Source organism: Muntiacus reevesi, chromosome X (genome assembly GCF_963930625.1).
Source record: "Muntiacus reevesi chromosome X, mMunRee1.1, whole genome shotgun sequence".
Lineage (NCBI taxonomy): Eukaryota > Metazoa > Chordata > Mammalia > Artiodactyla > Cervidae > Muntiacus > Muntiacus reevesi.
The window spans coordinates 71,580,573-71,600,892 of NC_089271.1; the positions used below are offsets into that span (position 1 = coordinate 71,580,573).

General features: G+C 33.6%; 1 protein-coding gene across 2 annotated transcripts in view; it reads right to left on the minus strand.

Annotated features, from left to right (window-relative positions):
- Nucleotides 1-20,320, minus strand: part of BRWD3 (bromodomain and WD repeat domain containing 3) — a 139,315-nt gene that overhangs the window by 68,061 nt on the left and 50,934 nt on the right. For both annotated transcript variants that reach the window (XM_065916561.1, XM_065916562.1), the window contains 9 exons: nt 16,288-16,388; nt 15,702-15,772; nt 14,662-14,762; nt 12,378-12,418; nt 9,383-9,487; nt 8,192-8,345; nt 4,720-4,854; nt 3,349-3,477; nt 2,198-2,423 (listed from right to left, as the gene is read on the minus strand). In XM_065916561.1, coding sequence (XP_065772633.1) covers nt 2,198-2,423; nt 3,349-3,477; nt 4,720-4,854; nt 8,192-8,345; nt 9,383-9,487; nt 12,378-12,418; nt 14,662-14,762; nt 15,702-15,772; nt 16,288-16,388 — 1,063 coding nt within the window. The remainder of the gene's footprint in view (nt 1-2,197; nt 2,424-3,348; nt 3,478-4,719; nt 4,855-8,191; nt 8,346-9,382; nt 9,488-12,377; nt 12,419-14,661; nt 14,763-15,701; nt 15,773-16,287; nt 16,389-20,320) is intronic.

Here is a 20,320-nt window from a genome sequence, read left to right on the forward strand (position 1 = left end):
AACAAAATTCTAGCAAACAGAATCCAACAACATATTAAAAAAATCATACACCATGACCAAGTGGGCTTTATCCCAGGAATGCAAGGATTCTTTAACATCCGCAAATCGATCAACGTAATACACCACATTAACAAATTGAAAAATAAAAAACATATGATTATCTCAATAGATGCAGAGAAAGCCTTTGACAAAATTCAACACTCATTTATGATTAAAACTCTTAACTACATCTTAGACCTGTTTTTCATCTTGTCTTCTAGTCAGAATAAATGGTATCTATTAAGAGTAGCCAAGTGATCAATCTTACAGGAAACAAAATATGATAAACTATAGACTTTTAAATTTATATGTTTTCAGCTCTACCTCCTATTTAATATTCATACATTTCCCCCTTGTTTAATTAAATGTGGCCTCAATAAAGTAACTATTATCACATGTTTAACACCATTTCATTGCTGTACAAATCTTTATGAGAGAATATAAAAAGCATATGTGACACTTCATTCTATAAAGGTCAAGTCTTAATTTGCAAGTAAGGATATAAAATTCCATTTGCACATAAATAACTCATTGTCTCATACTTAGAAGAAAACCTACAAGTAACAAACTAACATATGAAGGCATTCTGGTGTCAGGGTGGGATGGAGGCAGTATACCTAAGGGAAACATGTCAACCAAAAGAGTTGTTTTTTAATGTCTTTTTCTACTATGCTCCCATCAAACATCACACTCATCACTGCGTGTTCAATATCCACCAATACTATTGTTATTTAAACACAGCATTCTCCTCCCCAACACTCAATGATTCTTTACATTTCAAACATGAGGGTGGGTAAACAGCCACCTTCCAGTTTATAGTTCTTTAAATTTCCTCTTCTTCAGTCCATTAACTATGTACTCTCAAAATACCAATAGTAAGAGCAGTAGAATTTCACCAATTATAAAAAGCTTGACACATTAAAGTTAGTAAATTTAGTCACTTTTGTTTTTCAGTCACTCAGTCATGTCTGACTCTTTGCAAACCCATGGATTGCACCCACAAGGATTGCAGGAAGCATAGACTTCCCTGTCCTTCACCATCTCCTGGAGTTTGCTCAAATTCATGTCCATTGAGTCAGTGATGCCATCGAACCACCTCATCTTCTGTCGCCCTCTTCTCCTACCCTCAAACTTTCCCAGCATCAGGGTTTCTTCCAACGAGTAGGTCCTTCACATCAGACGGCCAAAGTATTGGAGCTTCAGCATCGGTCCTTCCAATGAATATTCAGGACTGATTTCCTTTAGAATGGAATCATTTGATCTCCTTGCAGTCCAAGGGACTCTCAAGGGAGTCTTCTCCAACCCCACAGTTCAAAAGTATCAATTCTTCAGCACTCGGTCTCCTTTTACAGTTCAACTCTCACATCTATACATGACTACTGGAAAAACCATAGCTTTGACTATATGGACCTTTGTCGGCAAAGTAATGTCTCTGCTTTTTAATGTGCTTTCTAGGTTTGTCATAGCTTTCCTTCCAAGAAGCAAGCATCTTTTCATTTCATGGCTGCAGTTCCTGTCTGCAGTGATTCTGGAGCCCAAGAAAATAAAGTCTGTCACTGTTTCCATTGTTTCCCCATCTATTTCCCATGAAGTGATGGAACCATATGCCATGATCTTAGTTTTCTGAATGTTGAGTTTTAAACCAGCTTAAATTATGACTAAAAATCAATACTAAAAGCATCACAATCATAGACATGTTCAGGTTTCTAAGGAAGTAGGTCAATACATTCTCTGCTTGAGTATACTCTTGTTTGCCCTAATCCATTTATCTGTGTCCAGATGAGATAAACAATGCAAAAAAGTACATTAAAAGGTAAAAAGTTCTATGCCACTGAAAAAGTAAAATATGGGGCTCCCCTGGCGGCTCAGATGTAAAAAATCTGCTAGCTAAACCCGTGTTGGGAAGATCCCCTGGAGAAGGGAATGGCAACCCACTACAGTATTCTTGCCTGGAAAATTCCATAGACAGAGGAGCCTGGTGGGCAATAGTCCATGGGGTCACAAAGAGTTGGACATGACTGAGCAACTAACACTTTTCATTTTCAGGTAAAATATATTATAACCTACTACATAGTTCAGCATGGGGATATATTACAGAGAGAACAGTAAGTTTAATACTTTACAAAATGTTTTAAATTTAATTCTGTTGATAACATACCATTAGCCACATATCCCAGCTGTGGTATAAGCTGTTCATCTTTACAATTTTCCCGTCCTGGTACCAGTCTTTGAAATTTTGTGGGATGAGGATTTCCATCAACATCCACCAAGAATGGTGGAGGCATGAGATGAGGAGCTTGTTGGGTTTGTTCATCCAATACATAGTTGTTGGCATCACGGATAAGAGGTCGATAATCAGTATGGAAGAACATCTGATCTGGAATCTTTATGATAGACTTTTAGTATTTAATGTGCACAGAAAATTTATTAACAAGCATTTATTTTCATTCCTAGATCATGTTTGTTTTTCAAATCAGACAATTTTTGCATTATCTATTAACTCCTTTATTGTCACGTGTTCTCCCTAGATAGAAGTGAATCACCTAGATCATAATCCTATTTTTCTCCACAAAACCCTATAATATATATTATTTTCTGGCCCTTCCCTAACATATTTCTCCAATTAGGATAAGAAGAAGCAAAACAACAATGTAGTAGATAAAGTTAGTTATTTTTAAGTTGCAAAAAGCATACAAACTTTAATAACTATTTTTCTTGCTTGTTTTTATTCAAACAAGAATAGGCAGAGTATAATATAAATGGTGAGACAGGTAAATATCAATGTATGAAATACACAAAGGTGATTAAGTATCAAGATGAACTCAAAGATTTTAGTTCTTTTCCAACCCCAAGATTCTATCATCTATCCTAAACTCACAGCTAATAAAATAAAAGAAACCAATTAAATTAGCTTCCAAAGTATTTTGACAAGATCAACAAGATCAATAATAGGTAAAATAAACATTCAGCAATGAGCTGTTTATTCCTAAATTAGGATAAGCAAAGGATGTAACCTGGTCAAGTTATTCTCTCATTATACCTAAAATGTAGTACAGAGAGAGAATATGTACTAAGCAAGAGTATTTTCCAATGAATTTTTATATCTACATCACCCTACATCTTAATAGTAATTTGAACTGCCAAGCCTTATATTCTGGCAGTGATAAAAAATTTTACCAAAAAAAAGTGACTTCGTTATTTTATATCTATTGAAACATAGTGACCCTTGTTAACCGTAAAGCTTCAAATAAGATGTATGAATGATACTATCAAAAATCACAATCTATAACAACAATTAAGTATACTAACCTTTTCATAGTATTTACTGCATCCAAATCCAAAAAGCAGCAAATGCCCATGCGAATCAGTGCAGGCAAAATGGTTTCCATCTGGTGAAAATTTACAGTCAAACACTGCACCATGGCCTTGGCCTTCAATCTGAAATTTAGAAGTCACTTTAAGTCACCTTAGGAGGTAATTTTCAAATAATAAGTAGTTAGTAGCTTCTGCTTGCTAATATCGTGGATTGTGTGATACCTCAACATTCCAATGTACTCTCTGATTTCTCTAGCCAGAATCCTACTGCAATGGTAAAACTCTGAAAGAAATCAGGGAGATTCAACATGCAATGTATTGCATCAACCATTACTAGCAATGCCCTAACTGAAGAAGGACTGCATGAATGACTGAGGAGGATAAAAAAGACCTAAACACAACCAAATTGACAAAGGTGCTATTTCAGGAAAGTCAAGATATTATTTAAACTGCAAATCAAACTTTTTTTTTCACATCAAACTTTAAAAGAACCATCCTAAAATCAAAGCACACAAATCAATCTCACTGACAAAAGACAAAGGGTTATTATTAACACTATGAATCTGTATAAAGCCTATAAAAGGTAGCTCAAAGGCCAACAATTTAGAAATATTTAGTTAGAACTATTTTTCAGAAAGGAACAATAAATATGGGAAATATGAGTATTCCCATCACCATAGGAGGGTGTTCAACTGGGAGAAGAGATACTTCACCATATTTTTCCATTGTTTGTATGAAATATATCTTAGGAGTATCCACATCTCCAATTCCATGTGTGACAAACAACTTCCTGATTACTAACTAAACTATACAGGATTTACAAGAGACAGATACAATGCAGTCACTGTTGTGATTCATTCATTAGGATTATACTTTAAACGTTAACTTTTTTGTAATTTTGTTTAGTGTTAAATTCAAATGCTTATTCAATTTGAGTTTCTAGAACTAAGAGCTGGGAAACAGAATTTGGAAAATGTTAACACCACAAAACAGAGACACCCTGAAAGGCGTAATTCTCAATTGGTCTTACTCTCAGATCTTGAGTCATTCTCTAAGTTATTACATGGATTTAATCAGAGGGCAAGAGGTTCCTTGGCATTAAGTATACTTTACCCAATTATCATAGTCTGCTTTTATATCAACTAAGCATAGATTGACCTTCCCTTGTGGCTTAACTGGTAAAGAACCTGCCTGCAATGCAGGAGACCCAGGTTCAATCCTCGGATTGGGAAGATCCCCTGGAGAAGGAAAAGGTTACCCCACTCCAGTATTCTAGCCTGGAGAACTCCATGAACTGTATAGAACATGGGGTTGCAAAGAGTCGGACATGACTGAGAGACTTTCACAAGCATAGATTTCCCTTACCATGTTAAAATAATTCCGAATTTTGGTCCCCCGGTCAAGGTCCCAAATAAAAATGTTCCCATCATGACCTGCTGAAAGTATGATCCTTTGATCAAATGGATGTGCTTCCAAAACAAATACTTCATCATCATGTCCCTGTGATAAAATCAATATTAAAAATGAAAATCAACATTGAATATCTGTCTTATTTGGTTAAAAGATCTCAGGATATCCTATCAATCTGATTCAGATGAATTCATATATGCAAATTTAACAGCATTTACAAACATGGACACTACAAGAAATAGTTGTCAGAGTTCCTTATATGTTTAAATGCTGACTTCATAAAATATGGCTTTCTTGATAGTTCAGTTGGTAAAGAATTCCTCTGCAATTCAGGAGACCCCGGTTCAATTCCTGGGTTGGGAAGATCCACTGGAGAAGGGATAAGCTATCTACTCCAGTATTCCTGGGCATCCCTTGTGGCTCAGCTGGTAAAGAATCTACCTGCAATGTGGGAGACCTGGGTTCAATCCCTGGATTAGGAAGATCCCCTGGAGATCTTCCCTACTCCAGTATTCTGGCCTGGAGAATTCCAGGGACTATATAGTCCAAGGGGTCTCAAAGAGTCAGACACAACTGAGTGACTTTCACTTTTACTTCATAAAATATTCAATAGACAGAAAACCTGAAAGGTATTTGAAATACAATCCAAATTCAGGCCCCTGAAGTGGAATTCATATTCCGAGGACTTTGCTATTAAAAGGTCACAGAATATGTGACAAACAAAATCTCTTATTAACACCCAATTCTGACACAGTAATAACAGACAAACCTTCATTATTCTTCATCCAGTACTCACTGATATTCATATTGTATCATAGGAGGACCTATGATATGTTCAAACAACAAATTATAGTTTGTCTTTTCTACCTTTATCTACTTTATAGTTGAAGGTTTCATTTAATATTCTACCTGAAAAATGGATATGCTGCTAAAAAATAAGTTTGAAAATCAATGTTCCTATATTTCCCCCACAATAAATCAATATCAGCATCTCTACAGACTTTAGATCAGGAGTCTGGAAACTTTAGGCCAACTAGCTCCCCAATGTTTCTGAACAGAGAGCCTAAGGAATGATTTTTACATTTTTTAAAAGGTGGTAAAAAACGAAAGAATATTCAACAGAGACCATATGTGGCCTGCAAAGCCTAAAATATTTACTATCTGGCCTCTTAAAGAAAAAGTTTGTCAACAGCTAATTTAGATCACTGTTCATTTTTGTTAATTCCTGGCTAGAGTACAGGCTCCAAGTTTTAGAGAAGCATGTGGGACATCCTGAAATTGCATTTCACTTAGGAACATATCAGCATATTACACATCAGGAGCTTCCAGAAATAATCACATGTTGTGAACTTAAAAAGGGCATTTTACCCCAAATCATTGCATAAAAAATAGAAGACTATCCTGCCCTACTACCATTATGTTAAACATGTAGCTTATTAAAAAGTAACTTCAGAATGACTCAAAATGAAAAGTGGAAGATGAAGAGGTAAAATCCATTTCAATAAATACCAACAAAACACTCTTTTTTCCCAGTGATTATCAAAAAAATTATCCGTCATAACAAAATCTCTTACTGAATATCCAATTTGATATAGTAAATACTTTCTCAGGTTCCTAATCAGTAAGCAGTAAAATTACTCTGTTAAAGTCAAATGATAATGATACAACTACATTAGTGTACATTAGGGAAGAGAGACTTTTAAATAGGGGGTTCCATTTTTGATCCTTGGTCATGGGAAACAAAACCTAGTCAGATTAAGTAATATCTTAAGATTTATCATCTGCCCTATTTTTAATTATTAAGCACACCTCTATCTCCACCACTATGATACAAATCCAAATTATCATTAAGGCCCACCCTATCATAGAATCCTACAGTATACTCGGAGTCATCCTTATCTCATTCCAATCTATTCTCTCTACTCTGTTGCTACAGTTAGGAGGCAGTTTTCAAAAACAAAATTCACATGCTATTCCTTTGCTTTTAAACTTTTTCATGGTACCTACTGGTCTCAGGATAGATCCTACAAGACCTTGCATGGTCTGGCCCCTGCCTATTTCTCCTCCTATCAGGTGATGCTCTTTCTGCTCTCTGTGCTTTAGCCAAAAAACTGGCTTTCACCTCCTTTCTACCTCAAGACCTTTGTACATGCTTTTCCCTCTTCTTGGACGGAACTTTCAACCTCTTCACACATGTAATTTACCAAATATGTATTGATCCCCTACCATGCTGAGACAGAAAATAAACAAACAAAAAATACAGTAAGAAAATACTAGATAGTGATCAACACTACGATGAAAATAAAGCAAGATGATGACTGGGAGGCTACCCAAGATTGTTTGCTCAAGGAATGCCTTGTCAAGGAGGTGACATTTAGGATGAGAGCTGGGAAATTTTTACCTATCTTACAAATCTTAACACAAGCTTCACCTTCTCAGGAAGCTTTCTCTGACCCTTCCAGACCAGGTTTGGTTATCCTAGCAGAAACTTGCATTTTGCTCTTCTTAGCATTTACTTGATTAAATGCTTGTTTCTTTGTTTTATTTAATAGGCTATAAACTCCAGGAGGATAGGGACTCTTTAATCTACTATTTAAAGCTATCTCAGTGGCTGGAACAATGGATATTCAGTAAGTATTTGTTGAATTGAAGAACTTCACACCCTAGTAAGACTCTGGTACACAAATTCTTAACATATAAAATATAAATTCTATACCAAATCTAAGCAGATTTAACTGTTATAAGGACTAAAAATAGTCTGTTTTAAAATTTCTTCAGTAAAATTCACTGGAAAGATGACCCATGAATCAGCCCAGGGGAAGAGTACCATTGAACAGAACTGTAAATTAAGATACTAATTAAGACAGAGTTTTACATGGATTTTATAAAAACAATGACTACAAATGGCCTTTGAAGTTGTGATTTTTAGAGATAAAGACCAGTAGCCACTGGCTACATGTGGCTACTAAGCATCTGAAATGTGGCTAATGGAAACTGAGATAGTCTATAAACTTAAAATACACACTATATCTCAAAGATTTAGTATGAAAAAAATGTCAACAATTTCATTAATATTTCTTATATCATGTTGAAAAGCTATTATTTTGTATATACTGGGTTAAATAAAGCCAGCTCTTCCCTTAAAAACACCAAAAAATCCCAACTCATGCTATGAACAAATAACTTATATACCCTTGACTGCACATGATAACATAATGAGTAAATAAATATGGGAAAAGATCCTGAAAAATTTTCATACTACACCATGTGCCATCCTTATTTTGTAGATATGTCAACAAAGGAACTTTTAATAATTCTCCAAGGAATATTAAGCCATAGAAAGCAAAGTAGAACACTTAAATTTCCTGTCTTCTAGAATAATGCCCATTTAGATCATTTTTAATTATTCCAAAAACAGAATACTTACGGATAAAGTATGAAGAAGTTGGCCTGTGATAGAATTCCATACTTTTAAAAGGAAATTGTTCACTGCAGTAATAACTGTGGTGTCATATCGATCCCAGGCCACCATAGTCACCTTAAGTTTAGTGACCTTGTCTTCTCCAGATGACAAATTGTTCCTAAACAAAATAATTTCAGGGCTAATAGATATTGAACAAAGGTGTATCTAAAGAGCAAATTATGAAGAAAATCTCCCTAGAAGCATGCAACTTTTTAGATAAAAAACTCCTAAACTTTGTCTTTAACTACACTTGAAATAAAATAATAAAAGTATTAATATCACGTAGGGCAACATCTATAGTCTTATTTTAGGGAGGAAAGAAAACACAAAATGACAAAAATTTTATAGTTAGTTAAATGGGAGCAATAAAACAGTGAAGTTAGAAAGGAATCTTCAGATACCTTGAAAAGTAAAATACAAGGTCAGGTTGGCTACCAGAAAATATGAAGAAAACATAATTAAATGGACACTTTATTTCCTTTAAATATTCATTTTTTGAAACTAAAATAGGTATTATACAAAAAAGCAGTAAGAAATTCAGTTAATTGATTTAATCAAATGACATTATCAGTAGCTGACTATGACTACAAAGTTGATTCTATATTGTTATTAATGGGAAAATAATTAATTTCAGGATCATACCCTAAAGAACCTGTTGTATCCTAAAGCAGTAATTATGTATCTTCCAGTTAACAGTGAAGATGATGAAATGTAATTCTGATTAACTGTATTTATAATGTTGAGTAGGAATGCTAACAATATGCAACAAAAAGGTATTCTCAGTAAGTCAGAGAAATATCTTAAAAAAAGATGACATTTAATACAGACAACCCCCAAAGTTGTCTAGTATAAATAAATATAAAAATGACTTATAGAAAACTAGGGCAGAGAATGATTCTATAAGCATTAGTAAAGCACAGAGATCTTTGGATCACAAAAGACCAGAAGTTTGAATGAGTCAGATATGTTCCTATCATCCAATCTGTCAATCAACGGTTAAAGACAATGCTCTTAAGAGACTAAACACAGATACAAATTTCTAACAATTAACTCCAAATTAAAAAGATATTTATTATCATTATTAAATAGAACACAATAATGTAAAAGATACTATAATATATGAGAATCACTAAAATATCTAACATCCAATCTTACCCAGTCATTTTCGTAGCCATATCTAGTACTATACTCTTCCATTCTTGTTGCTGATATTGCCAAATTCTTGCTGTTCCATCTCTACTTCCACTAACAAATCTTAAACTGCAAAGGAACAGTTAAAATATTCTTATTCCCTTTCTCTAGAATGGAAATCACTTCTTTTCTAATTATAAAAGTAATACATTCAACCTCATACACTTCTGTGGATAATGAAAATGGTACACTTTGGGAAGCAGTTTGGCAGTTCCTCAAAATGATAAACAGTACCACATGACTCAACAATTCTACTCCTTTATAAGTATACAAGAGCAATGAAAACCTAAGTCCACAGAAAAACATGTATACAAGTGTTCATTGTATTATTCATTATATTCTAAAAGTGATGACAACCCAAATGTTGATCAACTGATAGATGGATAAACATACTGTATAGCCATACAATCGAATTCTTGACAGCCATAAAAAAGAAATCAAATTCTTATACATGCTTCAACATGGGTGAATCTTGAAAACATCATGCTAAGGAAAAAAAGTCGCAAAAGACCAAATACTGCATGATTCCATTTATATGAAATGTCCAGAATAGGCAAATCGGCAAAAATAAAAACTGGATTAATGGTTGTTCAGAGCTGAGGGTAGGGATGTAGAAAGATGGGAACTTGAAAGCTAAAGGGTATGGATATGGGAATTCTTTTGGGGGTGATGACAATGTTCTAGGAATATGGGGTTAAGAAATGCAAACTATTATGTATAAAACAGATAAGCAATAAGGATATAAGAGTAAAGCATGGAGAAATATAGGGATTACTTTATAATAACTTTAAATGGAGCATAATCTATAAAAATATTGAATCACCATCTTTTATACCTGAAATTAATATAATCTTATAAATTAAAAATATTTTAATTAAAAAATAAAAGTGATCATAGTAAAGGCTGCACAGCCCTGGGAATATACTTAAAACACTGAATTTTATGTGGAATACATCTCAATAAAACTAAATAAAAATAGATTTGTTAACCTATTAACTATAACCTATAACCTACTACTATCCATAACTTAGTTTCTATTCTTTCAGACTTTATATAGACACATACATTTATATATTCCCACTACAGGGAATAGAATTACAGTACAAAGGAAGATCTCTTGGAGGAGGGCATAGCAATCCACTCCAGTATTCTTGCTTGGAGGATCCCACGGACGAGAAGCCTGGCGGGCTACAGTCCATAGGTCCCAAAGAATTGAACATGACTGAAGCGACTTACCACACACACACACACACACATACACACACTGATTTATAGTGTTTTTCCAGATGCTGCAACTAGAGTTTGCATGCCACAATGGAGATGGAAGATCCCACGTCCCAGCAAAGATGGAAAACCCCATATCTTATGTGTTATACATATATCTACATATATTTTATGCATTCATGACATATCTTTCTCTTAATATTTTCAATATTTCTAAGCTATGTGATTTGTCTGAGTTTTTTTCAAATCATCACAAATCTACAAAAAGATTTCTAATATATTTATTTAAAAAAAGCATGCATAAGTGGACCTGCACAGTTCAAACCTATGTTTTTCAAAGGTCAACTGTATTTTGTAGATATATTTCTAGGTTTGAAACTATAAGCAAGGTGAAAAGACAGCCTTCAGAATGGGAGAAAATAATAGCAAATGAAGAAATAGACAAAGGATTAATCTCAAAAATACACAAGCAACTACTGCAGCTCAATTCCAGAAAATTAAATGACCCAATCAAACAATGGGCCAAAGATCTAAAGAGACATTTCTCCAAAGAAGACATACAGATGGCTAACAAACACATGAAAAGATGCTCCACATCACTCATTATCAGAGAAATGCAAATCAAAACCTCAATGAGGTACCATCACACCAGTCAGAATGGCTGCTATCCAAAAGTCTAAAAGCAATAAATGCTGGAGAGGGTGTGGAGAAAAGGGAACCCTCTTACACTGTTGGTGGGAATGCAAACTAGTACAGCCACTATGGAGAACAGTGTGGAGATGAGTCAAAAAACTGGAAATAGAACTGCCATGTGACCCAACAATCCCACTTCTGGGCATACACACCAAGGAAACAAGATTTGAAAGAGACACGTGCACCCCAATGTTCATCGCAGCACTGTTTATAATAGCCAGGACATGGAAGCAACCTAGATGCCCATCAGCAGACGAATGGATAAGGAAGCTATGGTACATATACACAATGGAATATTACTCAGCCATTAAAAAGAATTCATTTGAATCAGTTCTAATGAGATGGATGAAACTGGAACCCATTAAACAGAGTGAAGTAAGCCAGAAAGTTAAACACCAATACAGTATACTAACGCATATATATGGAATTTAGAAAGATGGTAATGATAACCCTATATGCAAAGCAGAAAAAGAGACACAGATGTACAGAACAGACTTTTAGACTCTGTGGGAGAAGGCGAGGGTGGGATGTTCATAGAGAACAGCATTGAAACAAGTATACTATCAAGGGTGAAACAGATCACCAGCCCAGGCTGGATGCATGAGATGGGTGCTCAGGGCTGGTGCACTGGGAAGACCCAGAGGGATGGGATGGGGAGGGAGGTGGGAGGGGGGTTTGGGATGGGGAACACATGTAAATCCATGGCTGATTCATGTCAATGTATGGCAAAAACCACTACAATATTGTAAGGTAATTAGCCTCCAACTAATAAAAATAATTGGGAAAAAATAAATAAAATTTAAAAAAAAAGAAAGAAAATGAAATCACAGGCAAGAAAAAAGAGGAAAAACAATAAATGAACAATGCTGTGGGAAAAAAAAAAGAAGATCTGGGATGAGAATGTCATCAAAAATTGACAACAGCTTTCAGTTTAATTAACTAGACAGAAATAAAACATCTATAGTAGAAGTAGCTTTTTCTGAAGACATAGAGGTAAAATATGTGAAATATCTGTTTATACAGATAGGTACTACATAATTACCTGTCTCCATTGTTACAGAACTGAACAGCAACAACTTTGTCCTAAGACATAAAACAAAAGGTTTGTGATTAGAATTATTTTAAAAATTAGTAAAGTACTCTTTCCCTCAAATTCACACGCAAAAGTTTCATTAAGTAGATTTTTTAACGTTATAATTTTCTTTAAAAAAATCTCCAATTTTCTTTAAAAAAATTAATGAAGACTGAAATTATTAACTAAGGAGGAATAGTTATCAGCAGTAATTTGAGACAAACTTGTTTCTAAATATAAGCAAATCTGTTTCTAAACCATAATCTCAAGAGACAAGATAGTTCTGAATAGGTGTCAGTTTATTATATTCCCCATAATAAAACAACACACTAAAATGCCACTTTAAAATAATTCATTTAATAGTAGTTGAATTAAATTTTTCACTTAACTTTTTTTTAATTTCAGAAAACAAATCAGTCATTTGCTGTTTCTCACATGGTCTATTTAATTATTTTACAATGAATTCATTTGATGGTCTTTAGGTATCTTAATTTAGATACTGTTGTTTGAATCTTCCTTTATGACTAAACTACACTTATTACAAATATAATGTGTAATGTAGTGATTATGCTATAGTAATGTACCTTCAAATGTAGTAAACATTTTCACAAACCACAATTATTGAACTACATTTGAACTTAATTTCTTTTAATTTTATTTTTTTATTTGTACTTAAATTTTAATAAAAAGCTCAGATACTAAATGTCTTCATATTTAGTTATTTTTTCATCTTAAAAACACATTAAACCATCTTCATGTGTTCAGACATATCTGTGATTCACACTGTTCCATGATTTCACTGAGTATTTTTATCTGATAGATTTAGGACTCTCACTGCCAGTTCCAGTAACTGGTTTTAGATGTTATGAAAGGACGTCTTAGTTTCAATGACTAACAGCTGCCACTAATTTCAACAGGGAATGTTTTAAGTTTTTTGACTTTTTTTTATCTGGGCCTCTGCAAAAAAACCCTCTACCAATCAATTTTTCTTCATTTTCTCCCCCTCAATTATTTCCCATTTATTATTTCCTCTTTTCTCAGTTCTCAATAAATTTGCCCCACTGTATACACACCTTGCCTGGGTGGTAACTGTAAAGATGCCTCCTTTGTGTGCTCTAGCACAAGTGGATTTTTCCCACTGGATAGTCTCAAGATTGAGATTGTTATATATTTCCTAAGTTTTTGTATTTCACAATTGAAATAATATTCCAGGATTTTAGTATCTAGGAATAAGTTACACCAAGGTGAGAGCTCAGCTTGGTTCAGTAACTCTTCATAAGCTGACTATCCAATTATGTTCATATGATAAGACAAAAGCAGGAGGCTGTTTCCAAAAGTTCAAGGAAAAGTTTCTAACAGGGGTCTCTGTTTTACTCAAATTTCAGGAACCTGAGTGATTCTGGAACTCACAAAGTATCTTTTTTTAAAAGTTATCCTTCAGGGAAATTTTGTGTTTTACTGATATGTACTAATACTATTCCAAATCAATTAAGCATCAAAAGTAGTAGGAACAGTAATAGTAAGACTTGTAAAGCTGGGTACTTTCAGATGCAGACTATATAGCTTTGACAATGAGGAACACGAGATCTACAGTGAGTTGAAACAAATACTCCCGTATTCAATAGCAAACAACAGTCTGGAGAAGAAGGTAAGGAAATAAAGAGGAGGAAGAAATAAAAGGTATACAGGGATATAAATAAACAATAATGGCTCCAAAATTTCTTGTAAATGTCACACAACAGTGGAGACAGCTTGAGAAGAAAAGTCCCAGGCACCAATGGCTGTCACCCTAGTATAAAACTGTTCCCTGTATGGAAGGCTGTTGTTGACAATTAAGTGGGATTAGATTTCAGGAGTCTGATGGCATTCTGAAAACAATCAAACTAAGACCAATGAGCTAAGTTCAGTGAAAAGAATTGTTTTCCTAAGATGTACCTTAATATGTCTTTTAATAAGTAGACTTCAAAGTAACAAACACTTACATGATTAATAAAGCAGGCTAAAAGATGATTTTTTTAATAAATTATTACTGTAATATATATTTTTCCCTTCTCATATAGTCAGAAGTTGTCTTAAATACTATAAGCATACTAAATTCAGAATTTCATACCAATCTTTACCACTAAAGAGACATTTTACCATACAGGTTTCAGGACAAATCTATATTAGAGATCAGCAAAGAAGAAATAAAAGCAGCTTTCCATGGGTGTTTAAAAAGAAAGCATGATATTTAAGTTTTTCATTTTGTTCTTACCGTATGTGACTCTAATTCAGCAATTTTCTCAGGGATCTCAGAACCCAAATAATATATTCTAATCACATGGTCAGTGCTACCTGTTGTAATGAACATACCACCTAGAGGTTTAAAAAATAAACAAACATTTAAGAAAACTATACCAAGAAACTTTTAAAAACCCTCTGATTGCTTCCTTAGTTATACTTTACCTTATTAATAAAAAAGTCTTCAACAAACACAAGGTTATCTTCTAACTATTAAAGGCATATTAATATTTCAGACAAAAATAAGTAAAATTCAAGAAAAACAAGAGGACTATTTAAGGAACAACTATATCACTCACCCAATAAAAACACAACTTTTAAACCAAATATAGGTCTTTGGATCATAAACACTAAAAGCCTTGAGGGATTCATTGCTTTATATCTTATAAAAACATAATGTTCCACAATTATTTATAAAATAATCTATATTTACAATTCTCTGTTTAGTGGCTATAGTGGTTAAGGGTGAAAACTCAGCAGCTTTTGGGATAATGAAAAAAATTCTAGAGATGGATGGTGGTAATGTATGCAGAACAATGTGAACGTACTTAATACCACAGAACTGTACACTTAGAAAATGTTTCTTAAAATGGTAAATTTAATGCTATATTTTATGACCAAAAAATAGAAGGTTAATTAGCATACAATTCTTAATAGCAGTAGAAAAGCACTGTTTACATACTGAGAACGGGTCTTCTATATGGAGCCACAGTACATGTTTTCTGAAAAGTCAGGGTAGGATTTTCATGTTGAATTGTGTATGAATGTTAGGGGAAGGCTGTACTTTTTACCAACTAAATTCATTGTTACATAAAAACTCATTAATTGTAAATAACAAAAAAACTGAAATTCTATTATATGTTAATTAGAATCCACAAAGGTCTATTATAACATGGCTCACATTTTTAGTATGTGTCTATTAATTCTCGAACATATGCATTTTTCTCCACAAAACTGAAAAAATCTCTTATAACAATATTTTAGGTACTCAAAACACTAAATTTTTATACATACCAGAACTGAAAGATGAACAAGATATCTGAACTCCAGGTCTAGATCTCTCAGTAAATTTCACTGGGCGATCTCTAAGAGAAAAGTAAGAATGTTTTATTTTTCATCATGTTCTTTTAAAGCACAAGAATTTTAGCACACTGCTAGACATTGACAGATTTATCATCAATATTATAGAAAGCACAAAACTGAAGTAGTCAATAGGTACTATTTCCACTATTGAAGTTAAAAATGCATTTAAACTTACAAACATACTTTATGCTATCAGTATTGTTATTTTAGCTTTACAAGTAAGTTACCATGTTACTTACTACCATCACAAAAAAAAGTTCAAGGTGTTCTTATCACAATAAGAAATGAAACAAATACTCCTTATTAAAATTTTGTGTATAGTGTCTTCAACATTGGTTTCATAAAAAATTTACTCTAAAATCTCTAACATCCAATTGAAGTCAGTATGAATGTGTACACACACACCCATGCACACATAATTTACATATTTAATACATGAACTATCAAGAATCTCTCAAGATGATAAAGAAAAATGAACATTCTTTTCATAAAAATTTTAGCCAAATTCTAAACTTACTTAAACTTCATTGTTTTCACATGCCATTGCCAGAAACAGATTGTTCCATCAGCACCAGTAGAAGTGAGGTATCTGGTTGTGCCTTTAGTTGATGGACAAAACTGGAAAAAAAATTCTAATTAAAATAGAAACCTTTCATGTTCCAAGTTAATTTCAGTTTCAAGAAATTAGTTATTTAAATTTCCTAGATTAATGGGTATCTTATTAAAAATTAAAATATCTAAAAACTGTAAAGTCAGTCATTTAATTTAGGATGAAATATTTTAGTCCTAAAGACAATTATTTAAAAATTATTCAATATAACACTTAAAGATTATTATTTCACTGCTTTTAATGCAGAAAACACAAAGTCACTACTAGTTAAACCATTATAAATCTGCTGAATATATGCTTATATAGTAACAACATAAAATTTTTATAGTTTATCCAAAAAAGACATCAAAAGAAAATCTAAAAATTGGTAACTAGGAAGTTATAAGTATTTGGGTTTTAACATTTTAAATTCTTAACTGCAATGAAATACAATGGAAATTTTGGCATTTTTAAATCTAAATCATTTTCATGTACATAGATAACATAAGTCAAATGTCTGTATGTATCATTGTGGAAAAAAGATTTAAAAATATAAATTGAGTTGCCAATTTGAAGTATGACTACTATCCTAGATAAACCACAGATGGTCTTAGTCATGTAGGATTCTCAAACTCTAACTCTCAGTATTTTATACATCCTCAGAAGAGAATAAGGGAAAAGTTAACTGCGTTCCTGATGTCTAGGACACAGAAAGACTGAAAATCAAACCAGGGTCTTGAGCATGCCCATGAGTTTTAAAAATCTCCAATAGGGAATTTCCTGGCAGTCCAGTGGTTAGGACTCAGTGCTTTCACTGCCATATTCTGGGTTCAATTTCTGGTTGGGGAACTAAAATTCTATAAGTCATTCAGCATGGCCAAATTAATAATTTAAAAAAAATAAAAATTCCAAATAAACATAATGAATACCTTCCACTGAGATGAAGATGAAGGATCAGATGAATATGACTTGAATAAATTTTAAACTCAAATCAAAAGCAAATAATCATTATAGATATTAGAACTCATTTATTTAGTTTTCTTGTTTGGAAGCACAAACCTTCTAAAGACTACAAAGCTTAAATCAAACAAAAAATACCTATTAATATTATCCATTAAGAGCTGATGAACAGTAAAGAAACCAGTGCTCAGGTAGCACACTTATATATTCATTTCTGAGTTATAGGAGCTTGCATCAGAAAGCTTAATCCACAATCTATAGCAGAAGCCTCCAAATTATAGCCCACACACCAAATCCAGCTTCCTGCTTGTTTATGTAAATAAAGTTTTATTGGCACACAGTCACCTTAAACTGGCTATGGTTGCTTTGCACCATAGCAAAGTAGTTGCTGCTGCTGCTAAGTCGCTTCAGTCGTGTCTGACTCTGTGTGACCCCATAGACAGCAGCCCACCAGGATTCTCCAGGCAAGAACATTGGAGTGGATTGCCATTTCCTTCTCCAAGGCATGAAAGTGAAAAGTGAAAGTGAAGTCACTCAGTCTGCAATAGAGGCCATATGGTCTGCAAAGCCTAATATATTTACTATCTGGCTGGTAAATATGCTGATCTAGGATCTACAGGAATGAGACAATAAAAGATGAAATAGTATGATTTTATTAATTTTGAAGAAACACTAAAACCTTTATTATCCTCATTATACTTTAACTTTTTTAATCACAAAGGGGAATTCAATTCATAAATGTATCTATTTTTGTATTTAATGTATTTTAATTAATTAATTAACTTATTATTTTGGGCTGCACTAGGTCTTCATTACTACGCATGGGCTTTCTCTAGTTGCAGCAAGCAGGGACTACTCTTCATTATGGTGCATAGGCTTCTCATTATAGTGGCTTCCCTTGTAGAGCATAGGATCTAGGGATGCAGGTTTCAGTAGTTGCAGCTTGCAGTCTCTAGAGCGTGGACTCAGTAGTTGTGGCACCTGGGCTTAGTTGCCCTGCAGAATGTGGGATCTTCTGGGACCAAGGACTGAACTCATGTTCCCTGCATTGACAGGCAGACTCCCAACCACTGGACTACCAGAGAAGCCCCATTTTTGGGTTGTTTTTAAATGAGAAATCATGTTTAAGATTATAAAATTTAAAACACATGTGCATTTCTGAATATAATTTTTATCACAATTATAATTTTATTTAATACATAGTTATTGAAGAAAAGCTAGGAAATATAGAAAAACAGAATAAAAGCTATTCATAACCCCACTATCCAGAGGCAACCACTCTTAACACCATACCATTTTACTTCAATTTTATTAAAAAAAGAAAGGAAAAAAAAAAAGAAACTGAAAAAAAATATACTATAATGTTAATAGAGACAATTAGCAAAGAATAAAGCATATAGAATGTATGCTAAATGATGACTATTACTATGAACAAAAATGAAACAGTGCTAGTAGGGGTGATGATTTACAATTTTAAAATAGTAAGTTAGTCAGAGAAGGTCTCCCTGGGAAAAGTGACAGGCATTTCCATCATTTAGAAAGTAAGGGAATAAGTCATATGATGGTTCAAAGAGGACCATTTCAGAGACATAAAACAGCAAAAGCAAGGGCAGGGGAGTAGCTAGAGTGGTTTAAAGAAGCAGCTAAAGCAGAATGATAACAAGCAGTAGGAGATACGGTCAAAGAAAGCAAAGAGCTGAGAATGTAAGGTTTTGTGGGTCACTGTAAAACGTTCAGCTTTAACTCTGAGTTGGGAGGCTATTAAAGGTTCTGAGCACCAGTGACATGATTTAATTTCTTTTTTAAACCTCCACCTTAAAATCACTTATGCATCTATGCAGAGGCTAGACTCGGGTAGGAAAGAGGGATGGGAAGAAACAGGAAGATCAGTTAGAAGTCTGTTTCAATAATCTAGGTCACAGATGATGGTGGTCTGAAATATGGTAGTAATGACAAAGACCATGAGAATTCGTTCAGATTCTGGATATAGAATCTGACGGTAGAATATATAGAGGGTAGAATCAACATGATTTGCTAACAAGCTAGATATGCGATACAAGAAACAAAAAGTCAGGGATGACTACTCTGAGCAACTGGAAGGATGAAGTTGTCATTTGTTTATCTGGGAAAAGGTTAGGGAGGAGCAAATATGAGGAAGGAAGACAGGGGTTCAATTTTGAAGACGAGTTTGAGATGCCTTGCAGACCTTCATGTGATGACGCCAACTAGGTAACTGAATGTACAAGTATGGAGCTAAAAGACAGGCCCCAAGATGGAAGTACACATTTGGAGTCATCAGCTTACAGATGAAATTTAAAGCCATGAAACTTGATGCAATCACTAAGGGAAAGAATGTTATAGAGAAGAGGTCCAAACAAAAACAAAAAAACAAACAAAAAAAAGAGGTCCATGGATCTCTAGGGCACTTACACACACAAACAAAATGAGACAGAAACTAGCAAATGAAACTATGATGGAGCAAAACAGTTCATTAAACATTTTCAGTAGTAACAAATATTCATACTTTTCATGTTGTATATGACTATCTCCAAATTTCAGAAATAGTCTGTCAGATAGGATGGTGAGAACACAAGTAACTAGTAATATCCCAAAACAAAATCCAATAGATAATTTCAACCAATCAAAAATTTGACATATAAATTTTCAAATCCAATATACATTGAACCCAATTCTTGCTAGTGCCTCATAAACAGGTGATATATTATTTAAATATTGATAACAAAAATTGCCTGGCATACTTATTAGTGACTAAAGAACAAAGAAAATTAAATGGGAGTAATTATCTCATCCACAAAAGTGGTCTCCTTGACCAAACTAAAAGACAGTGTCAAAAGGATTCCCCTGTTTTGCTGTCAACACAAAGAAGAAAACAAAAGTTCTCTGGGGAGTATCCAGGATTTTCACTACCAACATCTGGTAAAAACACTATATGGACAAATATTTTAAAAGCTGATGTATGTCAAACATCAAGTTGAAATAA